This window comes from Ochotona princeps, chromosome 7, assembly GCF_030435755.1.
Source record: "Ochotona princeps isolate mOchPri1 chromosome 7, mOchPri1.hap1, whole genome shotgun sequence".
Classification (NCBI taxonomy): domain Eukaryota; kingdom Metazoa; phylum Chordata; class Mammalia; order Lagomorpha; family Ochotonidae; genus Ochotona; species Ochotona princeps.
In genome coordinates this window covers 68,832,023-68,851,326 of record NC_080838.1, presented here as the reverse complement: position 1 = coordinate 68,851,326, position 19,304 = coordinate 68,832,023, and the positions used below count along the sequence as shown (strand labels likewise).

At 39.4% G+C, this 19,304-nt stretch overlaps 1 protein-coding gene across 4 annotated transcripts in view; it reads right to left on the bottom strand.

Annotated features, from left to right (window-relative positions):
- Positions 1–363: 363 nt before the first annotated feature.
- The window catches only part of RASSF6 (Ras association domain family member 6), a 51,296-nt gene continuing 32,355 nt past the window's right edge, over positions 364–19,304 (bottom strand). For all 4 annotated transcript variants that reach the window (XM_058667217.1, XM_058667214.1, XM_058667216.1 and 1 more), the window contains 8 exons: positions 14,462–14,604; positions 9,780–9,877; positions 6,913–7,097; positions 2,629–2,730; positions 2,223–2,274; positions 856–974; positions 657–754; positions 364–553 (listed from right to left, as the gene is read on the bottom strand). In XM_058667217.1, the coding sequence (XP_058523200.1) occupies positions 478–553; positions 657–754; positions 856–974; positions 2,223–2,274; positions 2,629–2,730; positions 6,913–7,097; positions 9,780–9,877; positions 14,462–14,604 (873 nt within the window). In that variant the 3' untranslated portion in view covers positions 364–477. The remainder of the gene's footprint in view (positions 554–656; positions 755–855; positions 975–2,222; positions 2,275–2,628; positions 2,731–6,912; positions 7,098–9,779; positions 9,878–14,461; positions 14,605–19,304) is intronic.

The window sequence follows — 19,304 nt, the reverse complement described above, 5'->3', positions numbered from 1 at the left end:
AAACGGCCGAGGTTGTCAGGGAGTTAGGAAACTGTCACTGCAAGCGTCCTGGATGATACCTGAGAGCTTGCTTCTGGTTTATCTTTAGAACGGGTAGTCTTTACTTCTGACTCATTTCTGATTCAGTTGACAGGATTTCAGTCCTCTTGAGAGTTTAAGCTAAAATAAAGTTAAATTGTATGACACCCGAAGATGCCATTTAGATAGAAGTTCATTGCGTGTTTCACTAGAAAAGGTATTTAGAAGACACAGTAACCATGCTATTTCAGTTACTGAATCTAAATTTACTTTTTTTAGTCCAGCAGTGATTCCTAGTTATCTTCATCACTGCAAAGAGAAACAGTCTTCTTCAACATTCAGTTTTTTGTTTTAAAGCCATGGCTATTCGTATGAGCGCAAGTGCAGAATGTGTGCATCCATTGGATCGTGACATCTCCCCGACTTTGTCCAACTGTTCAGCGACAGAAGCCTGTATGACTAGACTGCTGTCTCTGTTTTCACTACCCTTTTACTCTGAAGACATTTTTGTATCATGGCCTTTTCTGTGCTGAACCTGTAAATCAGAAGGAGAGGAAAATAAATGAAAAATTCAGATGCATTTTGTGCAAGGAATCTATTGAAGAACCAGGTATCCGGCGTGCTTGATCTTGACTTACTTGGCTCTTGTTCTTTGAATCTCTCTTTTCTCTTCATCATTTAATCTTTCCAGAATGGATTCCAAGAGAGAAAAATGGAAGTTAATATACTGAGCCACCTGAGAAAGAAAGAAACAACAACAGAGATGGCAGAGCATCTATGTGAGAGGTGCTGAGTCAAAAGGGAAAGTAATCAGGCTCAGGGTGGCGATGCCCATACATCACTGCTGATTTCCTCTGCATCTCTATCCATCAGGAAGATTCGAGCATTGGTCTTGGAAGGTCCCTGGAGGAGCCTCTGCAGTAATGGGATGTCTGTCTTCTTTAGTCGTCTCTGCTCTGTGAATGAAAACGAAGGAAAGCCATACTTAGGATCTTGGCCCAAAGATGATCTCCCATTCATTTTCTCTTTCTAGCTCATTTGCAGAGATGTGAACACTGGAAAGGACTTACAACAGGAATCGCTCACCCAAAAAATAAGCGGAAATGAAAACTTTGAACCGAACCCATAGTGGATCCCCTTCTCATCAGTTACTTGAGGTTTGCCTTAATATATCAAAGAATTCATTCCATTCCTAATATGCCTTTTAGCAACATGTTTTCTTCATAATCTTTCATTTATTTATTCATTTCTTACAACCAGTACTTTTTTGCTTCTTTCCAAATTCAGCTAATATTATTCTGTCTTCCTGGTTGTTCAGATCCAAAACCCTGTAATTATTTTAAAATATTCCTGTCCCTCTTTCTCCAGACTCAATTCTTTGACCATTAGTGTGTGCATATATATCTATACACATATATGAATATACACAAATACATATGATATATATGAATATGTGCAAAATGTTTTTGAGAATGAGGTCAATGTTTTAATTATTTCATTCATTTATGAGCTCCATCCCATTCTGGTTTGAAAGTGAGGTAGAGAAAATATCCAATTTTGTGTGTTTCCAGAACTTTAAATTTCCCAAAGTTATAATAACCTATGCCTGTTGTGAAAGTGCGTCTAGTTTTCCATCCTCTGAGATCCCTGCTTGTTGAAATGAAGCATAACTAAAACACAGAGCCCTTAGATTCACCTTTCTATCTCCTTCTTTCAGCCTGTCCTAACCCGATCCAGATGTTTGTAGGTATGAATGTGTATGGTGGTACAGAAGGTGGGTGGCTGGGAGTATAAAGTAGTGGATGGGAGGTTTGTTTTTCTGTTTCTCTGCCTTTCATGTAAATAAAACAAACAGTTTTTTTTTTAAGGGAAAGCCAAAAACAAGCGTAGAAGTGAATAACATAGGTTAGTGGCCCCTCAGGCACCTCTGAGAGTTCTAACCCTCATTCAGGTAAGTTAGTGTCCTGTGAACCAACAATTTCTTCTGTGTTGTAGGGACTTGAAGCTGATAATACGGCAGTCCTCTACTTGGGTTATCCTTCTCTGAAATGGTGGCATATAAACAATACTCAAAAACTCCCTTCCTTCCTGCATTGCTCATCCTCCTCCTTTCCTGCAACAGTAAACAGCTCTTCTTCCTTCCCCAGGGTTAGAAAACCACGACGTGCTAACATCAGTTCCAAGAGGTGACTGAGCTTTCTTACCTCCTGTTGCAAAAATCATGTAAAGAGCGAAATCCTGGGGACTGTTTTCAATCTGTCGAGGGAAAAAGATGAGGCAGATGTAATCTTCTGTTGTCACATGCTGTTTCCTAAGCCAACCAGACCCCATTTATAAACTTGGTTCTTCATTTTCTTTTCTCAAAGTTTTATTTTGTTTTTATTCTTGTCATTTCCTTTTGTAACGTTCTAGACAAGAACACCATTACTCTTCTGTGTGTAATGTAACACTCAGGGCATAGATAGTAGAAGACATCATAAACAGGAAGGAATCCTTCAAAACAAGCATACAGTTTAGACCTACATGTTCACTGGTCCCTTTCATAGGTCAACATTTGTGTCTACTTTACATTATAGTCAAGGGATGGCTTACCTTAGCGGTAAAAATTACCTTAAATTTTTGGAGAAGTTGCTTTATAACTTCTTCAGTTTTCATGTTACTATTTATTCTGACCTTAGTCTCTGAGCCAAAGGCTGGAGTAAAAATTGATGTCTAAAGAAAAAAGTCACATAAATCTTTAAGAGAATATCAAATTAATAAATAGTTGTCTAAATTTTAAAACTGGTTTGTTTCATGGAGAAAAAATTTTCAAGGTCATCTATTTTTTAAAATCTTGGGTTTTGTTTTTGCTTTTCTTTGTATTGGATATTGATGCATATTTTAGGCATCTTCATAGTGTTTTTAGAGAATGTCAGGCAAAAAAAATGATCTGAAAATGATTCATAATATTTTTACCAGGCATCCATACCCTTCTTCAGTGCATGTCAAGCTTCCAATGTAAATCACTATGATTAAGAACAAACCAAAAGTAAGACAGTTATAAAATAGATTTGTTTCATGGCTAGAAACAAGCCAAAAGTAATGAACGTGAACACTTCTTTTTTTCAAACTCATATGTTGTGTATTGCTATTTATTGATAATAATTGTTCTAAATTGTTTTTTATTCCAACCCAATGAAGTGTTTGCATTTGGGTAGGTCAGAAATGTTCCTGTTTTGGCAATTTCATATGACTCACTCTTTCTCTGTCTCTCTGTGTGTGTGTGTGTGTGTGTACCAACAAAAGATTGGGGTAAAGGTGCCACTAAGTTAAGCTGCATGACAATACTTCCTCCAAGTTGTTTAAATCCAGAATCAATCTTTAAGATGACAGTTGGTCAAATGTTTCCAGTCAGGCAACTCTGCATTATTATTCTCAATCAGTAATATACAATAAAAACAAAAGTAGTATTTAAATATGGATTCTTTGATTATTATTTGATCAGATAATACATTTTAACAGCATTAAAATATAACCATCAGTAGTCATTGGAGCACAAATAGGGAAATACTGGCCAGTGATACTCACCTGGATAGGATTTTGTTATTTTATATGTGTTCCTTGGTTATAAGACTAGAAGTGGATTATGAAATGTGTGTGCCTCTGCAGGGTTATACTGTCTCTTTAGGTAAGTCAAAAAGTAGGCTGAATACCTAGCAGTGGGCAGAATACATAATTCCTGAGGGTGATGTACATCATTACTGATTTAATGTAGTCTCACCATGTAGCAAAAGCTATTCTAAACTCCTTATAAATATTAAGCAACTGAATTCATATCCATAAGTAGACCAAATTAATTTTAAAGTCTGTGATACAAATGAAATATGTTCAAATTTTACAAAAGAAAAATAATGAGTGTACACTCCCAAGTAGGTAATTGCTGGTATAAATATAACTTGTGACAGTTATCTTGGAAGAAGTACAACTCCACTGGTGCCGGAGAATAGAACAGGGAATATTTTTATTCATCAGGTAACGGAAAGGAGGAGCACATGGCATGAAATGTATATTTTAAAATTAGAAAAGGATATTAAGTCAAAATTTATTTCCACACACTATTTCCAGTCTTGAAACATTGCCAGAGTCTGTAGAAGCAAGATGAATCCCACAGATGTGCAAGGGGGTGGGTTTAGGGGAGGCTTATTGGTTTAGTAGATGAGTCCTATATTGGGAGGTCAGCAAATACGGATAGTTCTTCATGAATATGTATATCTCCACAGTACTTGCGTAAGTAAAGAAATCTGCATTTGTAGGTAAGTTTTCTAGGAGGATGTCTGAGAAAACTCAAGTATGAACCTATCAATTTCTGTGTTTATTTTAGGGACTAAGCAAAGCACTTGGACACTTAGGAGCTATGTTCATGAGATGTATGGCGCCCTGAAGGCCGTATGGTCATTCTGCAGTAGCACGGGGATCATGTATGTTAGATATGTGGGTGTCTGCTGTGTATATGACCAAGTGTTGGTCAGGAGATGTATGGAGCCCTGAAGGCCGTATGGTCATTCCGCAGTAGCACAGGGATCATGTATGTTAGCTATGTGGGTGTCTGCTGTGTATGTGACCAAGTGTTGGTCAGGAGATGTATGGAGCCCTGAAGGCCATATGGTCATTCTGCAGTAGCACAGGGATCATGTATGTTAGATATGTGGGTGTCTGCTGTGTATGTGACCAAGTGTTGTTCAGGAGATGCATGGGGCCCTGAAGGGTTGTATGATGATTCTGCAGAAAATAGGGGCCATGCATGCTAGATATGTGGATGTGTGCTGTGTATGTGCTCAAGTGTCAGAGAACACAGCAACAGCAGTGAGTGCACAAGAACAAGGCTCTACTCACTCCAACCTTGACAACTCACTTAACACTACAAAACTTCCATAACTTCATTTACACATCCAAGGATAGGACTCGATGATTTCCAAGAACCGTCCTCTCATGCCATACACAATGAATCTGTAATTGTGTGTATGAGGATGTTATTTTAAACTCACAGTCTTTATACTAGCTATGTTGGCCAAAACACATGCTAGAACATTGCTACCAAATCACTTATTATTGAAAGTCAGCAATATACTCTTGTCAAGTCATTTTTCACCATAACTTACCTCCAAATATCTAAGATTTTAGTAAGATTATTGTCCATGGCCTCATAATATTGGAATTATAAAGGTCTTTCATTGTGCAAAAAAGCGCTTAAAGCTAATGCCAACTTATGAACATATCAATTTAAATTCCCAGATGTCCATAACTGTATACTCATTGATAGAATACTCTGAACTTGGGTTTTCTTTTTTGTTTGTGCTGTTTTCTGGTTGCTTTTAAATTGCAGTGCAGGACATTTGCATCAAATATCTGTAGTCCCAACTTGATCTGTTCAATTAAAATAAACCTAACATGCATTTCTTTTTTCCTTTTGTTTCTTTCTTTTGCCCAGTTTAATGCTCAAATATAATTGCCCAGTATAATTCATTTCATTTAGTTTAATCCCACCAACAACACTGTATTGTGGGAAGAATAAAAGAATTAAAGGTAAGAGACATGGTAAATTTTTAACTGTGCTCAGCAAGGAATTGAAATTACTTTGTCAAGCTCCAGGACCCAAGCATTTAACCACCATGTCATGCTTTCAACTTCGTGTCAATTTGATTCTCTGCATAGGTGATTCATCTTGAAGCCACGCATTTGGAGTAGCATGGCTTTCCTTCTTGAAAACAATTCACCCCACCAATAATGCCAGATGACAAAACTTCTGAGAAGAGGAAGAAAGCAGGACAATTGCTAGTTGCACCTCTGTGGCCAGTATGAATGATACTTTATGGCCAAGAGGAAAATTCTTGAACCAGAAAACTAAAATCCAATTTGAGCAAAGCATTGAGAATGGAGATTTTTTTCAAATTAGATTTCTAAGGTATGCTATCATATCCTATCTTGGGTAAAAGAAGGAATAACAGAAAATCTTACAGAAAAAAAAAAGCCAGTAGGGAAGTAAAGTCTATGGAAAGGGTCAGAGGGGGGTTAGTACAGTATAAGTGCTAAGTATTTGTTAAGTGAATGGCTGAATGGTTGCCAAGGTACATGGCAAGACAAATACCTTAGTTCCAGAAAAAGAATGATATACTGACTTCCTTAAGCAACACAAGAACTATGGAAAGGCACAAATTTAGCATAGATTGGTGACAAATCACAACAAATCGTATCAAAACTACAACTATGGTTCTATAAAAAGTGAGTGCCTCTGTGGAAGACTTAGACAGGAATCTACAAAAGGAGAAGTTTGATTTATTGGAGTCAGTACATTTGTAGAGCACGATTTCTTTTTATTCACATGATGCTGTTCAAAAGTCATTTAAACCCAATAAATAATGTTGTGACACTATTTATCGATGTATTTCTTTTCCTGACTAAACCCTGAACGCCATGCTGGCAGGCGCATCAACCGACTATGTATATTCAATGCTTGGCCTGTCACTTGGAAGGAATCCACCCTTCACCTTGATTGAGAATTATAGTTCTGGAGTTAGGCAGGACCGGAGTCAAGTTCAGTTATTCTTTAGAGTAGAGTAATCTATGGTAAATTGCTTACCCTCCATGAACCTCATGAATTGATATGTAAAGTAAAAAAAGCTAATGGTACTTGCTTTGTAGGATTGTTTCAGTGATTAATGAGTAATTTACTAAAAATCTATTTGAAAAAATGTAATACTTGTCTCAGGGAGTGCTCAATAAAGCTGAGACAAAATATTATTACTATGATTAGTATGGTAATTATAAATTGAATTGAACAGTACTATTGTCACAATAGATCACATTATTTTAAATCACATTGATGAAATTTAAGTAAGTGGGATTTACGTAACTCACTTCATGGTTATAGAAATGTCCATTGATAGAGGCCCTGTGGTTCTGTCTGTCTTTTCTGTCCATCATAGGTGGCTTCATCCTTTTCCTCACCAAGGTGGCTTCACTCATGGTTCTATACAGCAGTGGGGACTCCAGTTCTTCATCTGCACGTGGTTTCAGAGTGCTGCTGTGGTAAGACAAATAGTCTGGGAAGAATAAAGATCATAAGCCCATATCATTTGGCTGACTACCTCCTTGTATAGTGGTGGATTTATATATATTTTCATTAATTTTAGGGATGCTGCTACTTCCTTGGTTTTTAATAGCAATAGAGGCTACTACTTAGCTTCAACCTCAGTATTTAATATTGTTTGAAATGAATTCAGGCAGAAAATTCTGCTAGTGAATTGTATCTTACAGGAATGGCCACATGTTTGGATTTAAGCATTCTTCCAATCTTAACTTATCTGGAGGTGGTGCATTGCAACTTCAGAATACCAGAATAGGGAGAAGATACTCTAAGGTGAAGTATAGTGAATTAAAGTGTTGTGTGTAGGTGATGAGATCAGGCCTGAATGCCAATTTATATTTTGGCTGCAGATTCATTGGACTTTTCCTGAAAAGAGGGATATTAATCTATCTGCCAAATACACAAAAATCCTTGAGAAACCATTTGTATAAAATGCAGAAACTTGAAAGATATTCTTCCCAATTTTTTTTAAAGATTTATTCATTTTATTACAGCCAGATATACAGAGAGGAGGAGAGACAGAGAGGAAGATCTTCTGTCCGATGAATCACTCCCCAAGTGACCACAACGGCCAGTGCTGTGCCGATCCGATGCCGGGAACCTGGAACCTCTTCCGGGTCTCCCATGCGGGTGCAGGGTCCCAAAGCTTTGGGCCGTTCTCAACTGCTTTCCCAGGCCACAAGCAGGGAGCTGGATGGGAAGTGGAGCTGCCGGGATTAGAACCGGCGCCCATATGGGATCCCGGCGCATTCAAGCTGAGAATTTTAGCCGCTAGGCCACGCCACCGGGCCCATTCTTCCCAATTTTTATAAAAGTGGTAAGAGTAGAGTGATGTGGAGTAGGGCCTCCTCCCTGTAATATCACAGAGAGATAGTTCATGATATTCTTTCTAGAATATTCTAGAAGTATGACAGGAATGAATTTTCTCTTTACTCATACATTATCTTATTATTTCTTTTCAGTGAGCCATTATGTTTAGCGATGACTCATAATCTACTAGTCAAAATTTGATTATTCGTTTATTTCAATCTCTAAATTACTACAACTTCCTTTTGATTAGAATATAAATTTATAACATTGAACTAGACTGATCTGCTATCCACTGGATGTGCAGAATGGGTGTAAATGAAATCTGAGCTAGCTACAAGGTAGCCCAAGGTACCCAAGACTCAAACTGACTTCTACTTGCATCTGGAAGATGAATAGCATTTTTCCATTTTTTTTTTCTCAACTAAAAACTTCTTCTGTAAGAATGGGGCCATCTGGTGGCATCAGTACTCTACTTTGGAATTTTAAATAATTGCTTTTTGAATTTAGAGTTATATGCATCAGATAAACAGGAGATATTTCATCTTTATTTAATGCTGATGCTTAGATACAAATAAATAGATTTTCATGGTTCCTAGTTGCCAAGATTTGGGGATTCCCTTCAGTTGAATGGGCATTTTCAAAGAGATAATTGCAAGGACTTAGTATGATAGTAAAATGTCAAGCTCTCTTAAGATAAAGTAATATTGTAAGGAACTTCATTTTTAAAATATGAAACCAAATTGGGAGAGGGCAGAGGAGATAGAATTGAAATGTCTTGGGAGCGTTGCATGATGCATCAATTGGCTACTCCTCTACCTGCAAACACCAGGATCCCATATAGGCGCTGGTTCATGTCCCAGTTGCTCCATTTCCCATCCTGCTCCCTGCTTGTGGCCTAGGAAAGCAGAAGATGGCCCAAAGCCTTGGACCCTGCACCCATGTGGGAGACCTGCTTATTGTAGGCTCATGAAGTTAATGTCAGCAAGAAATCCCTGTTCAACATGAACCTAGTTTGGAAATGTCATAGCCTCAGTCTAGGCACATGGGCTGTATCACACCCCTGCCCCCAAACCCTCAGCCTCAGTCATCACTCTTCTTTGGATGTCTATATATGAGAACTGCATGAAGCAAAAAAAATAATTTATATATACATATAAATATATATGTATCATCCAATGTAAAAAAATTAATCTGATCATGCACAGCAATTGGCAGTTTGGGCAAATCACAGCTTTCAACTTTGCTATTCTCCTGACGTCATTATTATTACAATTACTAAAGTAATATGTCACAGGAGCTGGCATTATACAAGTTTGCCAAGAACTCATTTGATACTTAGATTTCTCCTTTTACACTTGAAATATTTCTATTAAATATAAAAATAACTCTAACCTACTAGCTGTTTTCTGAGAATGATGCTATTTATATATTTACTGACTAAATAAAAATGTTCAACTTCTAAAAAGATGTTGGACTAAGTCTGAAGGGTTTGATCTAACATACAAAGCTATTTAGAACAATAAAGGGTTCTTACCCTTTGGGAAAATATTGAACAATGTGTTGGCAACAAAGTGCATTCAAATTCTTGTTGCTCCCTAATCCATCAAAACTAAGTGATTTGATAAACCTTTTAAAAACATAAAATTTCCATGTAAGAAAATAAGTTTCTTAAATATCAACTCAAGTTACTACACATCTAGAAGATTCTTTAAAGTATGAAAAGTTTATTGAGTAGAACAGAGTATAAAATGCTACATTTCAGAGCCATATTTTGGATTCATGCTTCACATTGCTTAAAAAAAAAAAAAAGTCTTCCCTCAATACTGACCTTCCTGAGAATTCCTTGCTTCAGCTGCTGGAATCTGGGTCTTGTCCAGCTCACTAATACGATAAAGGTCATCAAATTCCCCCCAGCGAGTCATTCTCCTGCAAAGTAATCAGTCTTGTAAATAACATCAATTCCATTCTTATTAATGCTCATCACGACTTTCAGATTTATAGTATTAATATAGTACTTGTTGATCTCTGCAGGTAGATATATCATCCAAAGTTATAACAATTTTATCGTACTATTAAAATTTTATTCATGTGGGGGTACCTAGCATGTGTTTTAAATATTTTCTATACTTTGGGGATCATATCTTGGAATATTTTGGAGCAATAATTCAGTTACATATCATGGCACAAGATAGAATCTGTAAAGGTGTATGCAAATGGAATTAATTTAAAATAACAAGATCTGATGTTATCAAGAGACCTTATGGCATTCTTGGAAGAGTTGAGATATAAAATGTTCAATCTACCAATATGCACTGAGTACTTTTGCTTCAAAGCATCGTTAGTGGGAGTGGCTTTGAATGAACAAAATATGCTTCTTAAAGGCCATTGATTACCGTGGAGAAGGGCAGTTTACAAAGGAGAAAGATGATCTATGGACTCCTTTGGTAAAGAACTATCATTTCCTATAGAAAGATAACAATTTCCAATACATGTTAGTGCTCAGAACAAATAAAACCTGCCGATGGCTTATTTTTATATCAGACCAACACTCATCTCGACCCAGCTGGCCTTCCACAACTGCTGATCCTCCCTGTGCCTTGGGGGTCCCATCTATAACCTGGATGTGATGGGTGTGGGATAGGATACGGTTGTTGTGAAAATCCAGTGAGTTAATTTGTATAAAATTCTGGAAAAGGTGCCTTGCTCATAGTAGCATTCCATACTATATGTGTGAAAAAGATGGAATATCCACAAAAAGCCAGAATAAAAAATGTAAAGCAACCTGATGCCATTTACGATGTGGGGAGAGGAGGATTCTGTAGCATGCCAGGGCTGTAATGGTTCAGAGGGCTGGTGACCTTGGCTGACTTGGTGGCTGTTCTCAGGTTCTTACAGCTCAGTGACCCTGCACATACATGGCTGGATATATCCAGCATTGGGCCCTTATCCTCTTTCCCTCCACACTCTATAGCAGAAAACAGTCCCCTCTGGATTATGTCATGTGAAGTGTTGCTTTATCCAGTGGTATACATGGCCGGGTGTGAGGGTGGTTACCCAGAGTTTCCAAAAGAAAACTGCTTAGAAGTTTATGTACATCAAATGGTTTGTTTAGCTTGCCCATTTGGTTTGGCTCTGACCAGATTTCAGGGTGATTTGCATACTTAAATTGTAGAGATTTTCTAATGAGTTTCAAAAGAGAAAGGAGGTACATAATTGATAGGCAAACAGAAAGCATTCATTTCCTTACCTGTATTATAAGGAGGGAAAAAACCCAACACAATGGATGTTATCAGATATAGACTGTTTCAGTTTTGCGCCTTAGGTCATCCTGCTGTGATTTGTCCAAAATAAGCCAAAGCAGGTTTTGGAAAGGTAGTAGAAACAGCAGTGAAAAACAGCACAACCACAAAGATCTCAACAAGATGCCTCTCTCTCTCTTTTTTTTTTAAATGAAAACTTTCCAAAAGAAAACACTTGGCCTAGATGTGGAAGATCAAAGTTCTAATCATAGAATCATTTCCATAGAGGATCACAAGTGGCCAGAGCTCAAACAAACGTTTATTTTTAAGCCTCCTCCATTCCCATCCATTCAGCTGATACTTCCCCAGGATGACTCATGTCAAACATTGTTAAAGCAATCCAGCATGAGAAGACTGGGGTTTTTCTCAGGGGTGAACTGAAAGACACTGACCTGCAGCCCTTCCTGCAGCTGAGTACACACACAGCAGCCACATCCCTGGCTCCGGGTTCACCTGCTGGAACTACAGGTGTGGGTCCTGTCTGTAGATACTGCGTGGTGGTGGTGGTGGCATGGGGGAGGAACATAGGAGAAGTTTTGGAGTGAGAGAATAATCAGTTTATTCACACAATTTCATTAGGACCCAGAATTTAGGTAAATTCCACCTTAACGGTAGCCACCAGAGTGAGGATGTATAGAATTTGAATTAAGACAAAGAAAATACTGCGTGATGTGGTGAGGCACCCTGCCAGTGAAACAGGGGCCTGGGAAAAGCCACTCCAAAAAGTCTTCTTCCCTGAGCGTTATGCAGGTTCTCACAGTGTTCTTACCTATATAATCACAACTGAGTCTAACCTTGCTTGTGTGTGTGTGTGTGTGTGTGTGTGTGTGTGTGTAAGGAATAGGATGTTTTTCTGCTAATTCTTGCTCACCAGAAAGTTCTCCTGTACTGCAAGTGTATACGTCAAGTGTTCTACTGGTATGTCTTGCTACTATTATAAAAAGCAGGCTGATGTCATTCCTAGGTAATTCTTTTCCAACCTTAAGCAATAGGAAATTCTGTTTGCTTCCCATCAGTGTTCTGATGTACAATGGAAATGGAAATGGGTTCCAGAGAAGGTGCAGTGTGACAACAGGATTGCGTCATCCAGCACACTGTAGGGAGAGTCATCAGGTAGGACCTGACCACCTGGCATCTTAAAACTCACACAAAATTCAAAACTGGCAGAAACAATTGTGAAACTGAAAACCTCCTTGGCTGAGCCTTTCAAAATAATGATGCCCGAATGTGATGCTACTTCCTCTCCTTTACATCTTTTGTAACTTACTAAGTTTCATGAATCCCGCCGCCCCCTAAAAAAGTGCATCAAAGGAAACTGGCTACTCAGGGAACTTTGTCTTGAGGTCTTAGGTAATACTGTGGTAGCCAATTTTGTGAATACATAACTTATACAGTTTTCTAAAAGTGAGATCCAGGGACATTTCTGTTTTTTAAAAAAAGAAATGATGTTTCTTATTGTTGGGACTTTTCAGCTCTGTCAGTCATCTGGTACCTCAAGGTGTGGGATGCAGGTCTTTGTCTAAGACTGTCTCTCCTTCTGGGCTCTCCTAAGGTCTGGACCTAATGTCCAGGGGGGAATTCTCAGCTTCGCAGAAGACTAGGAAGAGGAGCTAGACACAGGGTTGTCAAAAAAAACAGGGGTAATTTAACTACAAGCTTCTGGGGGACCTCTTTGGTAGTAATGTTTGGAGCTCCTATTTTGTGTCAGACACATGGGATGCAGAATAGAAAAAAAATTTGTTCCCTACCATTCAGTAGGGAGGGGGATACAGGTATAGGATCACACAGTCAGCTGTGAATACACTCTGAGGGTAATGCAGAGAAGTTGGGCCTCTGGAAGCAGGTGGTCCTTTGCTCTGAAAGTCAGGAGATGGAGAAACTGAGAAGTGTAGGGATTTACAGCATGTTCTTGTTGCTGGAGTATAATGCCTGGGAACACTGGCAAGTTGATAATCCTGGTGGGGTTTAAATATTTTCTCCAAATGAGAAGCAGGCTTCTCTCAAGGTGAGAGCTGGTTTTCCTTATTATGGCCAAAGAGCAGATGGCACAAATTCTCTTGGCAACTTTCCCTGGTCTTCCTTTCGAGAGAACCTGACACACCTAATGAAGAGGAGAGCAAATGCTGTGAAGAGAAGGCTGGTAGCTGGATGTGCATGTAAGTGGGAGATAAGCGGGAAAGTTAAGGATTAAAAAAGAAAGAAGGGGGCCCGGCGGCGTGGTCTAGCGGCTAAAGTCCTCGCCTTGAAAGCCCCGGGATCCCATATGGGCGCCGGTTCTAATCCCGGCAGCTCCACTTCCCATCCAGCTCCCTGCTTGTGGCCTGGGAAGGCAGTTGAGGACGGCCCAATGCTTTGGGACACTGCACCCGCGTGGGAGAACCGGAAGAGGTTCCAGGTTCCCGGCATCGGATCGGCGCGCATCGGCCCGTTGCGGCTCACTTGGGGAGTGAATCATCGGACGGAAGATCTTCCTCTCTGTCTCTCCTCCTCTGTGTATATCTGGCTGTAATAAAATGAATAAATCTTTAAAAAAAAAAAAAAAAAAAAAAAAAAGAAAGAAGGAAAGAAGGAAGGCTACATGGGAGGCAGGGAAGTGCTGTTATAGATGTATTCTTGTTGGGAATATTTACTATTCTTTCTTGATGATTAGAAGGAGGAATAAAAAAAAATATCCTGACTTGGATCATTGAAGTTAAAGCATACAGGGCATTGTTTTGTATATTTATGTAAATTCAGATGCATGTTGCTGTGCCCTGCTGTGCAGGATCAGGACACTCAGGTCTAGCATAATCAAGCATTTTTTTTTTAATCACCAACAGTGCTTTGCTGCAATGAGAGAAGAAATTTAAATTCTGTTAAATTCGGTTTTATATTTGAGAGAATAGGGTAAACACATCCTGCTTTTACAATCTTTTAAATGAAAGAACGTCGTCCCCCAGGAAAGACACAATTCTGCAGAGAGGTTGCTGGATACCGATTCTGGAGTCCATAGAAGTAAGGTATAGCCCAGGTCTGCAACCTTCCCAGGGAACCCGTACAAAGCACTTCACCTTGAACAGTCCTGGCTTCCAGACTCCTACTTCACAGGGGATTAAATGCAACTGCGTGTAAGCATTTACAAACAAGGGCAAGCTCCCTTCTTCAGAGAGCACACAATGAAAGTAAATACAAAAATCATCTAAAGGCATTAAAAGCATGAAAGCTAACTTACCCTTTGGTGGAAAAAGTATCTGGTGACTTCAACATAGAGAGAGAAGGGATTTGCTTCTCATCTTGTATTTTCAGCTGTATAGGTCGTTTTACTCCCCAGAAAATGTCCAGCATTCCTTCCATAACAATGTTGCCATCTTCCTTCTAAGAAAGAAATCGATAATCCTGTAATTTATTTTTGTATTATTGACAGAAGCTAAATGTTGTAACTGATGATGCGGAAATCAAGCTCATGAGAAATAGCAATAGGTCAAAAAATCCAAGAGATGGTTTATCAGTTACCCACCAAAGAACTCTTGAAATATTTTTCTTTTTTTTATATATTCATTTATTCATTAAGTACATTGTATTACATGACACAATTTCATAGGTACTGGGATTCCCCCCACCCCCTTCACCCCAAACCCTTCCCCCATGGTGAATTCCTTCACCTTGATGCATAACCACAGCTCAAGTTCCGTTGAGATTCCCTAATTAAAAGTTCACACCATACAGAGTCCAGCATCCCACTTGTCCAGTTCAAGTTCAACGGCCTCTTAGGGAGGCCCTCTCAGGTTTGAAGGCAGAGCCAGCAGAGCGTCACCTCGATCAATTAGAAGCTCCAACATATCATCAGCAACAGGTGGCCTGTGCCAGTAGGGAATGCAACACCCGACCAGCACACCTCCCACTGGTTTAGGTGAGGGATGAGAGTGTGATGGGCAGAGCCGGGAAGAGCTGCAATACTCATTGGTTCCAATGGAGATCGGGGCTCAGAATAGAACCAACCCAGGGGGTAAAACCACCAGCTGATCAGAGTGATGGACGGTGGCGGGCACTGTGCTTACTAGTAGTACATGTAGGAGCCTGGACTGGGAATGCCTCAAAGTTTTTTAGGGGATTCCCCTGAACAAAATGGAGGAATCAACACATTAACCAAGAAAAGATGGAAAATGGAGTAGATCAATCAACCACCTCAGCTATATGCTTCCAGCGGGAAAACTGGACAAGGGGAAACTCTAAGATGGACTATGTCAATCAGTGGACTCTGCACCAGCCTCATCATACCTGGACTGTTGCTGATGATCTCTTGAAATATTTTTCAATTTTGAAAACCATATCCAGTAAAAGTAGTCACAATGCCAGTGGCACGTCCACCAGGGGGCGCAGTATGTTAAGATAGTTTCTGAACTCTGATTCTTCACTAAGTGGAATTCTTTGATTTTCTAATACTGCTTAATTTAAAATGAAAGCAGATCTTAAAAAGTGTACTGTATTAGAAGTCAGAAGCAAGAACTATAAGGGCACTTAACATTTGTTTCCTAGTTTCTGAACGTGAAAAATTTGGCTCACAGAGTTGGGTAGAACAAGTTAAACAGTACCTGTGAAAACACACTCTAAAACCCAAAACATTAAAAGTAAACAATAAGTAAAACAAGCAAACCCCAAAAGATTATCAAAGCAATATTTTAGAAGAACCAATAGCATTATAAAAGTCCTTTAAAGTTTGAAACAGTATAATGAAAGAAGAAAGTACCATGTAAGCAAAGGAAAAATGAACAAATGTGTGTTCAGTACTATTTATTGCATGGATATATTTTTAAAAATACTGAGAACAATGCGTATTCCCATAGAATTTTTTTCCTAATCCATTCTTGTCTTTAATAGCTTTAAGTCCTTTTTTGTTATCAGAGTAATTAATGTGTGTGTGTTAGAGAAATGAGAATTTGCAGAAGCTAAGAACCATATATCATGCATTTGATATCACATTAACTATCACAATTAACTATCATTATGAAAACTTGATTGGTAGGCCACACAGGTGATTCTACTCTTATTGAAGAGAATGCACAAAATGTCAGACGCTGGCATCAGATAACCTTGGTTCACAACCCAGCTTTGCCACTTCTTGGTTGAGTGACCTTAGGCTGCTGACTGCATTTTCCAGTCTCGGCTTCCTTGTCTGATAGGTGGACACGATAAGAATCCCTAGCTCATAAGACCTGATGCTTGATAAATACGAGCATGGGTTGTGTCTTGGCTAAACTGTCTTTGAGTCACTCCTGTAACAAAGTTTTGCTTTTTGCCCTATTTTTGAGTTCATTTCAGATTACTCAGAGGTCAGGTTCCTAAAGAATAGTTTTCAACAGTTAATCAAAATTCCTTCTTTGAAATTTTGGCACACAGTTCAGATTCTGTATTTTTAGTGTGGCTGGCATACTTGCTTTGTCCAAACAGACCCCAGTTAATTCCTTACATCAAAAGCTTATAGAATAACTACTTGTCTGAAGCAAAGTCTTGTTCTCTAGAATAGATATTCCCTCTTGCTATCAAGCATTGCTGTGTTTTTTTTCTGTACGGAGAATTTCAGAATATTTTCTATTATCAGAAAACATCTCCCTAGAGGTTAGCTAAATACATCACTCCTGGAGGCTTGTTTACACCCACCTAATCTCATTGCCTCTCCCCAGGCATCTTCTCCTTCAGATCTGAACTAATGTCATTGGTGTCGTCACTGCGCTTTGGGCACCATCTCTATACAAACAGCCTCTGTGCGTGTAGTTCTAGGCAAACCTTCCCCACAAGCTCAGTAGTTAAATGACATACTTGTCACCAACGTAACATTTTCCCAGTTGACCTCTTGATCTTTCGGATGCCAACACTGTCTTCTCCCTTTCATTTCAGGCTCAGTAAACAGCAGCTTTCGATGGCAATTCCAGTGCTGCTTACAATCATTCACATCAAATGCTTCCTGTTAAACTGTAGGCTTTATGTGGTCCCATCTTGCCAGTTTCACTTCCGTTGTGGTCCAGTTTATTACTTGCCTGTGTTACTGTGATCCTCTTCTCTTTGGTCTGGCTCATTCTTCCCTTGTCACCCCACACCCCATGTATTCCCAAGAACTACAGATCCTGTTAAAATGTCATTTAGGTGGTGCTTTTGTTCTATTCAAATCCTCCAGTGGCCTGCTCAGCTCATGCCAAGCGCAGGTTCAGATCTTCACAGTGATCTACTTCAACTTCCTCTCCAGCAGCAGTAGCTCCTACTTTACTTTTTGCACAGCGCTCCTTGCAGAGGCTCAGCACCTTAATTCCAGCTTCTGTCTCTGTTGTTGACTGTCTAGCCCACAGATCGATACATCATTTGCTCCCTCATGTTTTTCAGTTTCTGGTCAGGTGTTTATCTTCACCCCCACCTCAACCCCACTTCTCCACGTGTATCCCTGAGCTGTCTTCTTTGTTTTCCTGCTGTGTGGAGTTTGTGTCCCCATGTGACACAGCATACATGTTTCCCTTTGTTTCTTGTCCATCCTCTCTACCGGAATATGGGCAGCAGAGAGATTGGACATTCGGTTGGACCATTTCTTCACCACCACATTAGCTCTTACAAGGTACCCAGGGCAAGGTGTACGCTCAATAAATTTAAGTGTCATTAATTAATTCATAAAGGATTAAGAATTTTATGTTTCATCAATCAGGAACTGCCCCTTTAAATACTACCCATCATTTCTAAGTCAGAAAATTTGGAAAATTCTGGGTTCTGACTTAATTGGTCAGCACACAAACAATGTGCAGTGTTGTATCCACATTGCACATTCATTCTATACAATTTTTTAAGATATAGGGCCCGGCGGTGTGGCCTAGCAGCTAAAGTCCTCGCCTTGAACACTCCAGGATCCCATATGGGCACTGGTTCTAATCCCGGCAGCTCCACTTCCCATCCAGTTCCCTGCTTGTGGCCTGGGAAAGCAGTCGAGGACGGCCCAAAGCTTTGGGAGCCTGCACCCGTGTGGGAGACCTGGAAGAGGTTCCTGGTTCCCGGCATCGGATCGGCGCGCACCGGCCGTTGCGGCTCACTTGGGGAGTGAATCATTGGATGGAATATCTTCCTCTCTGTCTTTCCTCCTCTCTGTATATATCCGGCTTTCCAATAATAATAAATCTTTAAAAAAAAGATATAAAAACATGAAATAATGCATTTTAAAACTTAACTAGCTTTTCGTTGTAAATAAAGCCCTGAGCTGTAGAATTGGAAAGGCTGTGTCTTGACTTAGGTGTTTGTAATGTCAGAACTGAAAGATTTTTTTTTTCAGTTTTAGTTTTCACATCTAAGACAGAACATGTACAAATTGTCCTTTTGTGTTCATGTTATTAACTCAACATGCCATCCTCCAATTGCATTCATTTTGATGCAAATGATGGAATCTCATTCTTTCTTATAGCTGAATAATATTACCCTATGTGTATGTCATATTTTCTTCATGCCTACATTCTAATGATGGACACTTTGGTTGACTCTATTTTGCAAACAATGCTGCTATAAACATGATGGTGTAGGCATTCCTGGTGCAATGTGTTCATGTCTTTTGGGTATATGTATCTCCAGGCTCTTCCACAGTGCCTTCACTAGTTCACATTCCCACCTACAGTACATAGGAGTTCCCACCTCACATCCTCACCAGCATCTCTTACTTTCTGTCTTTCAGATAACAGCCATTCTGATGGGGGTGAGGTGATATAGCGTGGCGTCTTGGTTTGCATTTCCCTAATGTCTGAAAATAAAAATAACCTGAAACAGAGAGACAGGTGGAGAAGGAAAGGGGGAAGAGAGAGAAAGACCTGTGCTGCAAATAGTTCTGTTAAACTTTGTTTTATATCCTTGTCACACATGATTAAGAATGATATACTTTTATAGTTTTAATGATTTGTGATGCTTTGAAAATTTACTATATGGGGCCCAGTGCTAAATCCTTTCCTTGTATGCTCCAGGATCCCATATGGGTGCCGGTTCATGTTCCTGGTGGCCTGGCTTCCCATCCAGCTCCCTGCTTGTGGCCTGGGAAAGCAGTCGAAGACGGCCCAAAG